The sequence below is a fragment of the Ursus arctos genome, unplaced genomic scaffold, assembly GCF_023065955.2.
Source record: "Ursus arctos isolate Adak ecotype North America unplaced genomic scaffold, UrsArc2.0 scaffold_2, whole genome shotgun sequence".
Classification (NCBI taxonomy): Eukaryota; Metazoa; Chordata; class Mammalia; order Carnivora; family Ursidae; genus Ursus; species Ursus arctos.
Genome location: NW_026622874.1, coordinates 6,787,917 through 6,804,557, shown reverse-complemented (window position 1 = coordinate 6,804,557; position 16,641 = coordinate 6,787,917). Strand labels below are relative to the sequence as shown.

The following is a 16,641-nucleotide window of genomic DNA, read 5'->3' as shown; positions in this document are numbered from 1 at the left end:
TGCATATGTGCTTTTAGGAGAGGCTTGCAGACTGCACGCGTTCTGCCCGGCAACCACGGACACTCAACATTCATTAAATGAGAATGACACGGGAGGCCTGGAGTTTTTCTGCTGCTCCTGGGTCTGCACCCTACTTCAGTGACCTTGGCCGAATCTCTTCCCCCCTCCCGTCCGACTCCCATACATCCGTTGCAGGTTACTGTTTATGACCGAGATGCTTTACAAAAGCTTCAGGCTGCGCCCGGGAGCGAGCGCCCTTCGCCATCCACGGGCCGGCCGCATGACACACTTCCTGGAAGCCTGCGCCCAGTTGTGGAGCGTTGTCAGGACCATCTGGGGCCGGCCCAGGATCCCCAGCGCCAGGGGACGGGCCGCGGGGGCAACCGGAGCCCCGCGCTCCCGAGAGTGGAAAACGGCTGAAGGCAACCGGCCCCAAAGCGCATTGCCCCCCTCGCCGCCTCCGCCGCCGGCCGCCGGGGAAGTCCGCGGGAGCCGCGGCCGCGGGGTCGCCCGCTCCGGCGGGTTCCGGCGCACGACGCGGCGCCGCGGAGGCCCGGGCGGCCGGCAGCAGCCGCGCATTGTTGTCGGGCTCGCCGAGCACAGCCATCTTGCGTCAGGCGTCCGGCCCGGCCCCGCGCCGCCACCTGCGGGGAAAGTTGCGCGCGGACGGGCCGGGCCGCCCCGGAGTCCCGGCGGGCCGCGTCCCCGGGGGCGCCCGCGGTCGGCCGCGGCCTCCGCCCCGCCGGCCCCCCTACCCGCCGCCCGGGGCGCCCCCTCCCCCCACCCCATCCCTCCCCCGCCGCCGCCCGCAGGCCGGGCGTTCACCGGCCGCGCCCGGGCCGCCGCCCCTCCCCCACCGCCCCTGGGCGCCCCGACCCCGGGCTCCCGGCGCGGGATGACGTGGGCGCGGGGGGAGGGTTTGGGGGGGGTAAGACGGGCCGGGCGCGGGAGCCGGAACGGGGGCGCGCGGGCGGCCGGACGGGCGGCCGGCCGGCCGTCGCGGCAGGAGACGGCGGCCCTCCGGCACGTCTTTTGTGTTTGTACACACTCGGCGCGAGGCGGCCGGGGGGAGGGAGCGGGCGGCGCGCGGGGGAGGGGCGAGCGCGCGCCAGCGAACGGGCGCGCGGGGGGAGGGGCGGGGGCGGGGCGGGAGCGGGGGCCGGGGGCGGGGCCGAGCCTTCCCTCCATTGTGTGTGATTGGCTGGCGCGCGGCGCGGGGGCGGGGCGGCGTGTGTTGGGGGATAGCCTCGGTGTCAGCCATCTTTCAATTGTGTTCGCAGCCGCCGCCGCGCCGCCGTCGCTCGCCAACGCCAGCGCCGCCTCTAGCTCGCCGAGCTCCAGCCGAAGGAGAAGGGGGGTAAGTTTCCCCGTCCGCCCGCCTCCCCGGGACCGAGCCCCGCTCGCCGCCCGCCGCGGGGCCGGGCCCCGGCGCTGCGGGGACGGCCCCGCGGCCCCCCCGGGCTTGGCCCGCAAACTTTTTGGCCCAGAAATGGAGGTGAGGAGCGAGTTTCCCTCGCCCCGAGGCGGCGGCGGCGGCGGCGGCTCTCCCCCGTCTCTCGCCGCCTCAGCCCAACAGCAGCCACCGCCGCGGCGCCGAGCCGCTCTCCCTCCTCCCCGCGCCCCGGGCTCCTCTTTCTTCGGCGAAATCCCGCCCGCCGCCCCTTCCCGGGACCCCAGACCCTCACCACGACCCGCGCGGGCCCCTTAACTGCCGCCCCCGGGCCCCGGGCCGCGGTTTTCGGGCGGGAAAAGGCTGGAAATCGCCGCCGCTTCCCACCCCGGGGTAACTCGCTTTTTGCTGCCTCCCCACAGTTGTTGCTAAGCTTCACCATCTTGTCTCTCTTCTCTGGTCACCGACCATATTTTCTCCCCCGTTTCTCTCTTCCCCGTTTCACAAACGAGGGAACGTTTTTCGCAGAGGGACATTTTTCTCTCCTTTTTTGGAGAAGCGGAAACTTGATGCATTTGAAATGCAAAAAAACTTTTGCATTTCGGAGGGCGGCACGTGGCAGGGGATCGGGGCATTTTGGAGCGATTTGGTGTGTGGTGCGTTCGGGAGGCAGCGGATCGGCGGCGCGATTGTTTCCATTTTGCTCGGGTCTGGGAGCCGCGCCGGGGGCCGCGCGGGGCGGCGGGCGGGCCGGGGGCCGCGGGGTCGGGCCCGAAAGTTTCCGCGGGCCGGGCGGCCCGGCCGGCGGCCCGAGCAGTGCTGCCAGCCCGGCTGCGGGCACTCGGGTGATGTCGCCGCGGAGCCCCCGCGGACCGGACGCGGGGACGGGGCTTTGTGGACGGCCCTTCGCGGGAGCTGTCGGCCCTGTCGGCCCTCGAGAGCTGTAGAGACGCGAACCCAGGGCTGTTTGCCGATATTTACGGAGATCTGTGCGCTGCGAGGCGCACTGGGGGGCAGCCGCGGGGGGGGGGGGGCGGGGGGCTAAAAGCCCCCCCCCTTTTTAATACTGAAATTTGACTCGACCTTTTTGTGGTTTGTGGCTTCGTTGTTTTGACTTGTTCGTGGATCGGGTGTTTACAGACATTCCCAATTTCTGCTTTAATTAAAGAAATTGAAGCAGAGGCTGTTAGGGGTCTTTTTGTTTTGCCGTTTGTCGCTCAGATTTGGCATTTTGAGAGATGATTGGCGTTAATGCTATCAGTCTTCTAGTACTACAGTTTGTTTCAAGAAGTCCTGTTTGGGTGGTAGAACGTAATCTGCACCCTTTCGAATTATATAACATTACGGACTTTTTTTTTTTTTTTTTTTGTACTGGTCATAATTTCCAGATATTCGAGGGGGGTGATGGTAGTGGCAGGAAAACTTGGATGTTTGGTAGTTGCATATATGATGTTTGTTTTTTAATGCCGGTAGGTAAGTAAGGAGGTCTCTGTACCATGGCTCGTACAAAGCAGACTGCCCGCAAATCTACCGGTGGTAAAGCACCAAGGAAGCAACTGGCTACAAAAGCCGCTCGCAAGAGTGCGCCCTCTACTGGAGGGGTGAAGAAACCTCATCGTTACAGGTATTTAAAAAAGAGGAAATAAAATAGTGGGACAAAGTCTGTCCACGGAATCAGTATTTATATAATATAACGCAAAGATGTATGATAAGCAAACTTTTTGCTTCAGGGAAGCCGGTGTCTTTCCCCTTTTGAATATTTACTAATCCTTGAAAAAAAATATATATATATAATTTAGTGTTGGGTTTTATTGGAATGTTTTATTTTGAAACTGCCCAGAGTAGACCTATTGAATCACTAATAACGTTCATGGGATAGAGTGACATTTTATTTAGCTATGTTAGTAATCTGTATTTTTTAAATAGTAAAGTGTTTTAAAAGTACATATCTGAGGATGCTGTCACTTTTGGTAAAACAACAGATTTTAATAGTAATTTTATTTTACCAGTAACCAAGATAGGGATGTCTTTTTTGAGTAAAGTTCTCATCCCTTATTTACTTGAATTGGTTTATTTCCTTCTCTTAGCAGGGTGGGTTTTGAACTACCCTGAGCAGTGTTGTTAAGGGCGTCTGCCATTAGAGGGCAGAAGTTGTCCATACTTAGTCTCTTCAAATGATTTTATAGTTACTCTAAAATAAAAAGCTCATTTGACAGAAGAAAGTAAGTCAGGCTTGAGGTACATTTTTTGCCACAATTACTTAGTAAAAAACAAAAATCATCTTCCATGTGGAAGATAACACTGCATAGCCGTGAGTGTTCAAATTGAATCGTTCTGAGGGATGAGCAGTAGTCAAAGTAAATGTACTCAGGGGAATCGAACTTAAATAGACCACAGGAGTATTTTTAAATGAGGCTCATTGGGTGGTGTTGGTGGGTCTGTTAGAAGAATCGAGGGTGCGGGTGGGAAAGAGTATGGTGCCAAGTTGAGAAGAGTCTGAATTGGGACTCTGGTTAGTGGCCTAACACCCTCTTAAGTAATGACAACAGAAGTTACGGCCACATCTGTGTTACAGATGAAGGAGATGAACAGGACTTGCATAAACTCCCTGCCAAGGCTACTTCGATATGCTTTTTGCTTTAAAGGTATTGTTGTTGCTCTAGATAGGCTTGAATATTCACATAAATTGATAAGTGAAATTTTATACAGAAGCTAAAGAATAGAAAATGGGTGGTTTATTTTTTGGAAAATGACTGCATTTCTTTAAAGCTAACCACTTATCCTTTTTTTATATGTTTGGTAACCATTTCTTTAACATGGCTTTTTTGTTGTTTCATTTTAAGGCCTGGTACTGTGGCACTCCGTGAAATTAGACGTTATCAGAAGTCCACTGAACTTCTGATCCGCAAACTTCCTTTCCAGCGTCTGGTGCGAGAAATTGCTCAGGACTTCAAAACAGATCTGCGCTTCCAGAGTGCAGCTATCGGTGCTTTGCAGGTAAAATGGTGGGTGGGAAAGGCTCTGAGAGGTGGCCGCCCTGCTGGGTGCCAAGAATAATTCTAAATCTTTATTTGTGCTTAGATAATTTAATCATCACAAGCCTGTAAGGTGGGTGATACCTTTACTTCTCTGTTGAGATGTCAGAAAGGTTAAGTTGCTCAATGTCATATACACAGAAATATCATTTGAACCCACTTGGGTCACAGAGTCCTCTAATTTGAACCCATTTGATGCCAAAGCCTAGTGGGAATTCCTATATACCATTTTTAAATTTTAAACATTGCTTTGAGAACAATGCTTAAAGGGGGAAAGAACCCTCTTGTTCATCTGTGGGTGTTGTGGGAAGTTACAAAGACATAGAACTAATGGTCTGTGTTGGTGATCAGCTTCAAAGTGACCGCAGTGAAAGGGTGTAGAATGAATGTCTTACTGGCTCTGAAGAGGCAGGTGCAAGCGGAGAGCGTGTAGTGTCTGGAATGGGAATAGGCTGGGCTGAAGAATTGTGTATTGAAGTAAAAGCAGCGCAGGGTAGTTAGGATTGGATGGGTGATAGGAAGCAAAGGTGTGCTGAAAGATTATACTGTACGTGTTAAGGGACAGGGATTTCAAGACTTGTAGTTAGCTAAAGAGGATTATGGATTTCTACTTATATGGGAAGCTGTTGAGTTTAATCTTAGCACCAGGACTCAGAACTCTTGAGAAATACAGTTTTAGAGGTGGTTATGTATCTGAAATACTTGTGTTTTGCACCAAGATAAAAACTTGAAATGCCCACAAGGAAGATACTTGATTAGGTGTAAGGGTATAATTAAATTAGTCGGGAAAGTGTAACCTATTTTGTAAGTGTTTGGCATTTTTAGATGAGTGAGTTTCACAGTGTGGTAAGACTACCACCTCCATCAGAGCATGGGGTTGGGAGTGATACAAATGCAGATTGCTAGGCACCACAGACCTGGATCAGAATCTCGGCTGGGAAGGGTCCACAGTCTCCACATACTCCATTGGAGGATTTTCAAGGCTGCTGTTGCTGTGCTGAGCCTTTGCTTTATATGTGAGGAAGATTTGATAGGTGGATTCTCTACTGAAGTGTAATTGGTTGAGCTGTTTCTATGGTTAGTCTGAGCGTCATTTGATTGGTGGATTCCAGGAGTGGGCATCCATTAGATTCTCAATGAATGGAAATTACTGAAATTTCAAACTACTAAAATCTTCCAGTGCTATGACTTAAAACTATTTTCTGTTTTAATCATTGATTATCTTGACGTCTTGTGGATTACTACAATTGCAAATCACCTTTTACCCTACGATTTTTTTTTAACTACAGTCATCACTGAGCTTGACAGGCATTTGACAGAGAGCTGCTAGCCCTGTGTTCTGGTTAGTTAGCCCTCCTGTGCTTCAAGAACACATTATCCTTGGGAGCCCCGCATGTTTGAGCTTACCTGTCAGTGGTGGTGGGTCCTTGTCAATTGAAATGACTAAACAATCTGGGTAGAAGACTGTTGTCTTTTTTAATTCATTTGTGAACTCTTGTCCCTGTGACTAAGGGGTGTGTCTTAAATTAGTAAGTATGGTGGTGCTGGGTTTAGGCAAAATGTTTGCTTCTGCTGCCTGTGGTACTCAAGCAGTTAGATCTTTATTGGAAAGAGGATTCTGCTTCAGTTGTGTGTGTGTGTGTGTTTATACGTCCACTGCAGGTCTTTTAAAGACATGGAGGTGGAGAATTTGCTAATGGAAATTAATAGAAGAGAGTGGTTAAAACGAAATGGCAGAGGGCGCTGTGTTTCTGGCTTTAGAATCACACAGTTGACAAGTTTCCTGACAGAGCTGAATGAGAAGGGGCAGTGGGGCAGGAGCAGGTGGGAAAGTCAGTCTGGCTCTGCCGCCGAGAGACTCAGGAGCTGACGGACTTCAGATTTAAGCTTTGCCTTCAACGTCTGAGAGTTTGGACTGAGGTATCCTTGTGTTAAAAAGACAGGCCTTGGTGTTTTGAATATACTCGATGCTGTAAATGAGCCTTTCCTTCCAGTTGTGAGATGTTTTTTTTTCTTTTGCCATTATCTCAGAATGATGTTTGTTGGGCTGTAAATTTACATGGCAGTCTTTAATTCCCACTACAGCCTTAATGTTCAGGAGGCCTTAGGACCTGTATGACACATTGGAAATGTGTAGGTCACGGTCCAGTCCATTGTGGGTAGCCAGTACTCCCCCAGAGCTGACCAGATGCAAGCCTGTAGAACCAGCAGTAGCCAGGTTCTGAGACGGCAGTAAGAGCCGCAGGCTGCCACATGCCCTGGCGGACCAGTGCCAGGGTGCCCACAGATCCTACCGCTCTTAAGTGGTCTCAATCACAGAGCCTCTTGTTGGCTTGTCCACAGAGCGGCTCATAGTATTCCAGATGGGCATCGTCGTGAGATGATGTTGGGTGGAACAGACTTAAACTGGCATCTTTCCCGCGGGCCGTCAGTCGTACTATCTGATGTGCATGAGAACCGCTAGAGCAGGCTCGGTATGCCACGTTCTCCTACCTTTTTACGCATTTCTTAGTATATCCTAAGAATGAATCCCTGGGTAAGGTCTTTGGCTTTTAATACATTCTTTGTAATGTTTGCATGGAAATGATGCAAACTTAATTAGGGTTGGATTTTTTTTAAAATGAATAAATATTTGTTGACCCTCGTGAGACTGTTAAGTAACTTACATGAGGTGGTTGGTGTGTGAGGCCCGGGAATACCAAGGAATTAGGAGGAGTTCACGGTTACCTGCACCTGGGAGCCTGGACTAAGAGAACCGCTCGCTTTCTCATGCGCGGAAGTCTTGAGCTAGGCTTTAATGGATAAATAAGATTTGACTCTTAACAAATGCAGCCGAAGAACATGTAGGGGTGGTAAAATTTGGATGAAACACATTTTTGTAGAAGAGAGACATACAGCAAAAGAGATGAAGGTATGAATGTGCAGGAAGTGATTTTTCCATACAATGAATTAATGTAAATCATTTGAATTAATTAAATTAATTAATTAATGTTTGTTGAAAAGCGAATCTGGCTGTTCCATCTACGTATCTTGTGTATCGTGTAGCATACGTGGCTTCAGTTGCGCAAGTGTTTGGTTGTGTCATTTTTAGTTTTATCATCGCCTAAAGATGCCAAAGTGGAAAATTTTTATTAGGACAAAAATAGCAACTATAAAAACCTGGGTTTTTTTCTAAGTATCTTGAACAGAGAAGTAACTTCCCTATAGAGGAGACAGGGCCAAACAACCTCATTTTGTGCTCTGCGTCCACTAGAACAGCTGGGCTGATGCCTGGGCTAGTAACAGAGTCTTCATTCCAGAGTGAGTAAGCAGATGTTACAGCTTCGACTAAAGGATGCTTCAAGGGGCGCCTGGGTGGTTCAGTCGTTAAGCGTCTGCCTTCAGCTCAGGGCGTGATCCAAGAGTCCTGGGATTGAGCCCCGCATCGGGCTCCTCCCTTGGGAGCCTGCTTCTTCCTCTCCCACTCCCCCTGCTGTGTTCCCTCTCTCGCTGGCTGTCTCTATCTCTGTCAAATAAAATCTTTAAAAAAAATAAATAAATAATAAAGGATGTTTCAAGTTTCCACACAGCTGTAAGATAGATGAACAATTGAGTTAATTATAAATAGAAGCTCCTCTTTTTCCTCTTCCCATGCCACATGTCCCTGGACAGTCCCTAGGCTGGCACTTGGTGAGCGCTGGTGGGGATAAGAGGATGCCTTCAAGGAATCTTGAAGTGTAATGGGGAAAGCTAGAGGGATCGATATTAATACTAGAGGACGAGTTGGGGTGCACAGAGGAAGGTACACCTGGGAGGGGGCACATCTAGGCCAAATAGGTCAAAGTCTGTCAGTAAGACCGATCTAGTGTGTTCTGGGACCCGTAGTCCTCGTGTGATCAAACTTGAGGTATAAAAGGAAAGGTAGATGGGGACCATGTGATGGGAGCCAGTGGTCAGCTATAGTGGATTATTGGCAAGGCAAGGGTTCAAGCAGATACTGGAGTGGTGGGTTGAGAGTAAGGAGGACACTGGTGAGGAGGAGGGAGTATTACTTTGGATTGGATACATGATTCCCTTCATCACAGCAAGGGTGAGGGAAGGATCTTGGCATTTAAATGGGATTTCTTGGATTAAGTTGGATCTCCTTAAGACATTTCAGATTATAAGAAATCACATGTTAAACATTAGACAAGTGAAAACTTTCTTAGTAATGAAGTAATTTGACATTCTGTGTAATTGGATAAAAGATTTCCGAACTTGAACTTTTCACTGTTCATCACCATCTGCGGGACGAAGCTGAAAGCCTCTTTCCGTGGGAGCAGTCCGTAGCGGATCAGCATCGCCTGAAGTAGGTTTTCACAGGGTTCAGAAACCTCATCGTTGTAACTGATGCGGGCGCATCTTGACTGTCGTAACGGACACCATTAACACCTTTTTCTCATTCCTTCGCAGGAGGCAAGCGAGGCCTATCTGGTGGGCCTCTTCGAAGACACCAACCTGTGTGCTATCCATGCCAAACGTGTCACAATTATGCCAAAAGACATCCAGCTAGCGCGCCGCATACGTGGAGAACGTGCTTAAGAATCCACTATGATGGAAAACATTTCATTCTTTAAAAAAAAAAAAAAAATTCTCTTCTTCCTGTTATTGGTAGTTCTGAACGTTAGATATTTTTTTTCCATGGGGTCAAAGGTACCTAAGTATATGATTGCAAGTGGAAAAATAGGGGACAGAAATCAGGTATTGGCAGTTTTTCCATTTTCATTTGTGTGTGAATTTTTAATATAAATGCGGGGACATAAAGCATTAATGCAAGTCAGAATGTTTCAGTGAACACGTTTCAGCAGTTCAACTTTATAACAATTATAAATAAACCTGTTAAATTTTTCTGGACAATGCCAGCATTTGGATTTTTTTAAAACAAGTAAATTTCTTATTGACGGCAACTAAATGGTGTTTGTAGCATTTTTATCATACAGTAGATCCATCCATCCGCTCTACTTTTCTAACTGAGTTGTCCTACATGCAAGTCCATGTTTTTAATGTTGTCTGTCTTCTGTGCTGTTCCTGTAAGTTTGCTATTAAAATACATTAAACTATACCTGCTTTTGGTCTTTATTATCCACCTTAGCCGTAGAGTTACGCCACTTGAAATTTCTGTATTAAAAATCATTTTAGTATCAAGTGTTTTGTCACCTCACATCTGAGACGAGGCTGTTGCAAGATGGCGAAAGGAGTAGTTTTGTATGGGAAGGACACCAGAGCTACTGACTTTCCTTCTGATTTAGGATTGGCAGAGCCTAGGGGCACCTGGCGGCTCAGTCGTGAGAGCACGCTCTGGATCTTGGGGTCATGAGCTCGAGCCCCACATTGGATGCAGAGATGACTTAAGTAAGAACTTTCAAAAATAAAATTTGCAGAAAGTAAATTTATTTGTGAAAACCAGGTCTCAACTCTTTCGATATGTTGTATTCTAAACGAATCATTCCCGAACCCAGCCAGCCAACAGAATTACGTGGAAGTAGTTGAATCTTTGTAAGTAGTGAAGGTACGTGTCTAAACATTACTACACGATTAAACTTGGAGTGTTCAATGGTAATTTAAATGCAACTATAACAGTTAAGTCTTAGGCTGAAGAGCTAGCACATTGGAATCTGGCTCTTTCAAGATGCTGTGTATTAACCCGGAAGTTACTCCTCAAGCACCAACAGTGAACTCTTAGCGCTGTTTTATTTAGCGTTGGGATGAAGAGTGTGAAATGGAAATAAGCCTTTTAAGGCATATGACACATCCCTACTGTACTGACATCAGTTGTAACGTTTGAGCGCGTGAGGCTGCTCTAGGACTGAAGTGAAATCGGGTGATCGATGGGCTGAGAACTCCCAGTCCATAGGGTAGAACGTTGGGCTTCTGTCGTTCCTGCTCTTGGTCTCTTTTAACAGTAACTTCACTTTTATATTATCCGTCAAAAATCACTTAATGAGAGAATCACGAGATTAGTTTTAGAGCCTGTTTCTAACTTCTTGACACGGGATCGTAGTTTTCAGTGCAATCCTTCGTGTAAACTTCAGGCAGGCGCTGGTGTTACTTGGGAGTATTGGCCAGAGTATTATTCATTGTAATACAAGCTACAGAAAACCAATTTTTTTTTTTTTTAAGTAAGCTCCAGCGCATGAGTCTAAGATCAAGAGTCACATGCTCCACTGAGCCAGCCAGGCTGCCCCCCAAAAGCCAGTTTTTCATGAATTTCCCCAGTCTTTGCAGTGCAAAGGGACAGATGGTGGGGTCTATTCATGAAAACTTAACTAGGGAAAGTGGGTGTCTCCAACAGGGTAGAAGTTAGCTGCTAGTATCTGTTTACAAACGGGGGATGCCGTCCTTTGAATTAGCTCACTTAGAATCCATACTAAATTTTGCTCTAAAACTTTGTGAACTAAAAAGCATGTTTTTGTGTTTCCCCATGAAATGGGTATGGTAACGGTTCATTTTAAACAAGTGAGGAGTACTTAACTGTTCTCACTGTTGAGGTACTAACACAATACCTTGTATATGACAAAATGGAACAGTTAGGAAAAAAAATTGGGACAAAATAAAGTTGGCACTCTCCGTACACAGATGTCTGGCCATTGTAATGAGCTTGTCTCAATATTCCATGGTCTATTTGACATGTATTCCAATCCTATGAAGTAGGTGATTCATTCCTACTTACAAATGAGGCAGTGAAATTTGGGGATTGTTATTTTATTTTATTTGAGAGCGTGTGCCTGCGTGCGCGAGTGAGCAGGGGTGAGGGGTAGAGGGAGAAGCGGAGCCCAATGCGGGGCTCGATCCCAGAACCCGAGGATTGTGACCTGAGCCAAAGGCAGATGCTCAACCGACAGCCACCCAGGCGCCCCGGGGTGGGGGTGGGGGGTATTCTTAATGGACGTGTATATACTATGTGCATAGTAGCTTTTGTTTTATTTCAAGTTTTAATTTAAATACATGCATAGAAGCTTTGAGGTCAGGGCTATTTTAGGGCTCTGGGATGTAAGTGATCTGCCCCCCCCTTGGCCCCTGGGTTAACGGTCAATGACAGGCTGGTAATCCTGTTCCCCAATATGCTTTGGAATTATTACTTGACAGACTTACTCAGGAAGAGTCTGGTGAATTGGAATTGGGCCCAAAGTGACATGTGGGGGCTGTGGCTTAACTCACCGCTCTTGGTTAAGTGCAGTCTTCAACATCTTCAACAAGGTAACCCACTTTTGAATACTAAAGCAACTTTGGAAAACAGCCAGTTAACACCTCTTAAGCTTCCAGAAAAATGTTCCTAGTCTAAAGCTTACAGAAGAAAAACCCTACAAGATTTTATGGTAAGATAAAAATAATTTTAGGTAAGTAGGTCCTGGGAAATTGGGAATACTTTAACCGGAAGAACGTTTCGAGGGAACTTGGAAACTTCATTCTCAAGCATATGGAGGGACTCTCGTCTGGCTCAGACAGTTAGATGAGTGAACGCTTAAAATGCTCAAGCTCTTTTCCCTTCCGATCCCAAGAGCCTAAAATCAGAGCGGGAACAAGTTCAAATGTGCAAATTTGGACATATCGAGGATCTAGATGCCGAGGGTGTCATAATAAAGGGGCTGAACTCAGATTCCTCGACCACACTGTGAGATGGATGCCCTTACAGACTGATTTTACCCATGAAGACACTTGGCCACAGCCACCCAGTCCACGGAGGAAATGGACTTTGTTTCCCAGTGGACTAAATCGAGGGCGTTGCTCTTTAATTCCCACGCTCTGACAGTGGTGTAAGGGTCACTGATTTTGCTGGGAGTGCTGGAGGGGAAGGCGAGTCTTGATCGTGGAAACATCAGAAAAAAGACAGAACTGGAAATGGGGTGGGGGGAGCAAGCTATAGAAATCACGAGAAAACCCGCTGCCCGTCTCACCACCTGTTCAGTCTGGAGCAACCCCCTTTAATTCCTCCTTCGCCCCCACCGCCATTAAATCCCGTTGACCCGTACTCCAAAGAAGTGCATCCAAAACTGGGCGCTGAACACCTCCAGCGTCGTCGTCCGAGCTGCCCCCTTCCCCCGGGACCACGGCAACCCCTAAGTCAGCGTGCAGCCACCACTCCGACTTCTCGGGCCCCTTCCCACAACCCCTGGAGAAACGCTTCTAAAACTAGTCATTGCAGGTCATTCCCCCACTTAAATACCGAGCAGCTCCCACTGCGCACCGAATAACATCTAAACTCACTGGGACCTGTGCGACTAGGCCTCGCCAGGCTTTCCTCCATCCACCTCTGGTATTAAGCTGCAGCCAGACCCTCTGCCCACATGCCTTTTGTCCAACCTTGGCTTTATTTCCTTCGAATCTATCCAAAGCTGAAATGACGTTGTGGCTTTTTTTATTGACGACCTCTGCTAGAATGTGCTAGAACAGGGGTTCACCGTGCTTTCCACCGCAGCCCCAGTGGCAGTGCATGGTAGACCTGAATAATGATATCTTGGAGTCACGCTAGAATGAATGAGAGTTCCTGCTTTCCTTCCGATTCTAACACTGAAGCCTCTATAACCTTAATGGATGGGACCCGATGTGTTATTTTGAGGATTAAGTGAAAATAGATGTGAAACCCCAAGGCCTGACACGTCATATTTAGTAAATGCGGGAGTAGAATGGTAAGTTCTGATAAAGTAAACCTGCTTCCACATTGTTCCTTGCACAGTTGTGAAGAAAACTCCCGCCTCCAACTTCCAACAGTTGGTTCACAAGCTTCCAGGGTGCGTCTGGGGCTGTCATCTAAAACCCGCCGCTCTGCTCAGAGGGAGAGACCAAAGAAAGGCGGGCCTTCCAGGTGGGCAGGCGGCAGGTTGAATGAGCACAGGGAAAGGACCTCCGAGGCCTGTCTTGGGGGCCGCAAGATAGTGGATCCCCATGCCCACCCGCCACATCCTGACCCTTCATAGAGAGGCCTCACGTCTCAAGGCCATCCTGGGGACAGCTTCTGGGAGCAGGGAAGACAAGCAGAACTCACATTCCAGGGACAGGAGAGGGGTCGAGAAGCCTGTCCAGTTCATGGGCCAACTGGGCCTTCACATCCTCAGGACCTTCCCCAGGACTGATCTTTACACATATGCATTTTTTATTATGTCCCCACTGGATAACTATCTTCTTCTTTTTCTTCTCTTTTTAAAAGATTTTATTTATTTATTTATTTATTTATTTATTTATTTATTTATTTATTTGACAGAGAGCAGGAACAGGGGAAGGGGCAGAGGCAGAGGGAGAAGCAGGCTCCCCGCTGAGCCCGGAGCCCCGTGCAGGGCTTGATCCCAGGACCCCAGAATCATGATCTGAGCTGAGGGTAGACGCTTCACTCACTGAGCCACCCAGCCGCCCCTGGATTACGATCCTCTTATGCCATCAAGCCTTGGTCCCTACATGAAATAGGATCAGGTGGGTATACCTTTACCCTTGATAAAGTAAGTCAAATCAGTAACATGAGTGGTGAAACCCTAGGTAAGAGGCAGTCTCTTAAAGTCATTGTGAAGACTTCTCTTTACCACTATTATTAAATGTGTTTTGGAAAGTTCTAGGCAATGAGAAAATATATATTTGTTAAAAAGGGAATCCTTATTTGCAGTATAGCTTCATGGTTAGGAGTTCAGGCCCTGGAGGGATGCCTGGCTCACGCACTCGGAAGAACACGTGACTCTTGGTTGTGCCTTTCATTTAAAATATTTTCTGGGGCGCCTGGGGGGCTCAGTCGGTTGAGCATCTGCCTTTGGCTCAGGTCATAATCCTGGGTTTCTGGGGGAGCAAGCCTGGTGTGTGCAGACCGAGCGGGGAGCAGGCGTGGCAGCCGAGACCCGCAGAGCGATCAGAGGCGTGATGGGAGACAGATCTGTGGGCCAGCAGGAGCTTAGCTATGGACATGCTGAGACCGAGATGCTTACTAGGTTTCAGTGGAGATTTCAGGGAGGTTGTTGGATAGGAGCCTGGGGTCTAGGAAGGAGGTCTGGGCTGGAGAGCAGAATTTAGAAGTCACCAGCAAAGACAGGGTCTCGAAGCCAAGAAGCTAGATGAGGTCAATAAGGGAGCAGGTGTAGCTAGAGAAGAGGTCCAAAGACTGAGGCACTCCGCATCGGCCTCGGAGCTCCGAAGGAGACCGAGGAAGACAGCCAGGCATCTATGGAGTCTGGAAGCCAAAAGAAGAAAGTGCTCCAAGGAAGAGAGGCAGCGGCCACTGTTGGATACGACCAAATCAAGTAGGGGAGGGTCTGAGAGTTGCCCGCTGGAACTGGCAACAAAGGGGGTCACTGTGGTCTTGATACAGGGGGCTCAAGACCCAACTGGAGCAGATTCAAGAGACATTGGGGTTTTAATAAAATGAGCACACTTCCAGGGGCCCGGCTGGCTCAGTCGGTAGAGCATGCCACTCCTGATCTCCAGGTGGTGAGTTCGAGTCCCACATTGGGTGTGGAGCTTACTTTAAAAAAATAAAACAAAAGAGAATTGGAGGAATGGGAAACAGCAAGGAGAGGTGACTCCAGAAGTTTTGCTTACAATGGAGGGAAATGGAAAGTAGCTGAGGAGGAAAGTGGGAGCTTGGGTGGGGGTGGGGGGTCTCCCCGTAAGACGGGAGAAATAGAATGATTGTTTGCTGTTGCGAGTTTTCTGTGTCTGTGTTGTCTGGGTTGTGAGGATTGCATGAATCAAAACATGTCAAGTGCTTGGAACTGTTCCTGGAACATAGTAAATGCTCAATAAATAGCCACTGCTGGTTTTATTATAAAATTGTTATCATTAACAAACAATAGTAATTTGCCAAAGAGTTTCAACTACAAAATTATTGGTTTTCATGAGATCTCAATAAGATAGCAGGTTATAAAATATATAAAACTCAACAGAATTTCTATACATTACCAATAACTAGTTAAAATTTATAATGAAACAATTGGTTATAAGATCAACATATAAAAATGTAATATAAAAAATTCTATCCATAATGTCCACTAATCTATAACATATAAAAAAATAAACTTAGGAAATGTGTTAGAATTATTAAAAAAAAACACACCTTTTTGAAGGCTATAGGAAAGATCTGAATAAATCAAGATCTATGTGCCTTGATAGAAATACTCAACACTGTAAAGATCTTAGTTTTTTCCACATTGATCTACGCACAGACAATCTCAACAAAAATTCTAACAAGATTTTTAGTGGAACCTGACACTTTAATTCTGAAGTTCATCTGGAAGAGAAAATATGCAAGAACTATGAAATTTTAGAAAAAGGAGAAGAGACTTCCTTTAAGCACATGTCATGGTAGGAGCACCTGGGTGGTTAGGGTTGTTAAGCCTGTGACTCTTGGTTTCGGTTCAAGTCATGATCTCAGGGTCATGATCTCAGGGTCCTGAGACTGAGCCCTGCCAAGGGCTCCCTGCTCAGTGGGGAGTCCGCTTCCTTTCTTTCCCTCTTCATCTGCCCCTCCCCCAAAATAAAAAAATAAAATCTCAAAAAAAAAGAGAAAGAAACAGAACCAAGATTATACGGGAATCCAACACAGGCGTAAGTTAAAAAACTTGGATAAGAGGGGCTCCAGGCTGGCTCAATCCGTGGACCATGTGACTCTTGGTCTCAGGGTCCTGAATTCGAGTTCCACACCGGGTGCAGAGATTACTTAAAATAAAATCTTAAAAAAAAAACTTGAGGGGCGCCTGCGCGGCTCAGTCACTTAAGTGTCTGCCCTCAGCTCAGGTCATGATCCCGGGATCCTGGCATTGAGCCCGGAATCAGGCTCCCTGCTCATGCGGAGTCTGCTTCTCCCTCTCTCTCTGCAGATCCCCCTCCTCATGCTCGCTCTCGATCTCTGTCAAATAAATAAATAAAATCTTTAAAAAAAAAACTTGAATAAGTGAACTGTTCAATACTTTATTTTATTTTATTTATTTATTTATTGGTCAGAGACAGAGAGCACAAGCAGGAGAGCTGCAGGCAGAGGGAGAAGCAGGCTCCCCACTGAGCAAGGAGCCAGTTTCGCCACTCGATCCCAGGACCCTGGGATCATGACCTGAGCCAAAGGCAGATGCTTAACTAACTGAGCCACCCAGGCGTCCCCTAACTGTTCAGTTTTTTAAAGAGTAAGATAATTGCACTATTCATGAAGGAGCATGTGTTCATACATGTTTTAATACTCTTCCCCAAATTTCCACTTCTATCCCCTAGAAATGTAGAGATATGCATTTC

The 16,641-nt window shown here is 47.7% G+C and overlaps 1 protein-coding gene across 1 annotated transcript; it reads left to right on the top strand.

The window, feature by feature from the left end:
- The first annotated feature begins 1,238 nt into the window (after positions 1 to 1,238).
- Positions 1,239 to 9,505, top strand: LOC113262919 (histone H3.3A). Its single transcript, XM_026509510.3, has 4 exons — positions 1,239 to 1,357; positions 2,864 to 3,014; positions 4,234 to 4,387; positions 8,857 to 9,505. Exons 2-4 carry the CDS (start codon positions 2,887 to 2,889, stop codon positions 8,983 to 8,985), a joined length of 411 nt encoding a protein of 136 aa, XP_026365295.1. The 5' UTR covers positions 1,239 to 1,357; positions 2,864 to 2,886; the 3' UTR covers positions 8,986 to 9,505.
- Positions 9,506 to 16,641: the final 7,136 nt, after the last annotated feature.

Coding starts and splice junctions, on each gene's coding strand:
- LOC113262919 (XM_026509510.3), top strand. CDS start 2,887: ATGGCTCGTACAAAGCAGACTGCCCGCAAATCTACCGGTGGTAAAGCA. Junction 3,015..4,233: donor AAGAAACCTCATCGTTACAG/GTATTTAAAAAA, acceptor TTTCATTTTAAG/GCCTGGTACTGTGGCACTCC. Junction 4,388..8,856: donor CAGCTATCGGTGCTTTGCAG/GTAAAATGGTGG, acceptor ATTCCTTCGCAG/GAGGCAAGCGAGGCCTATCT.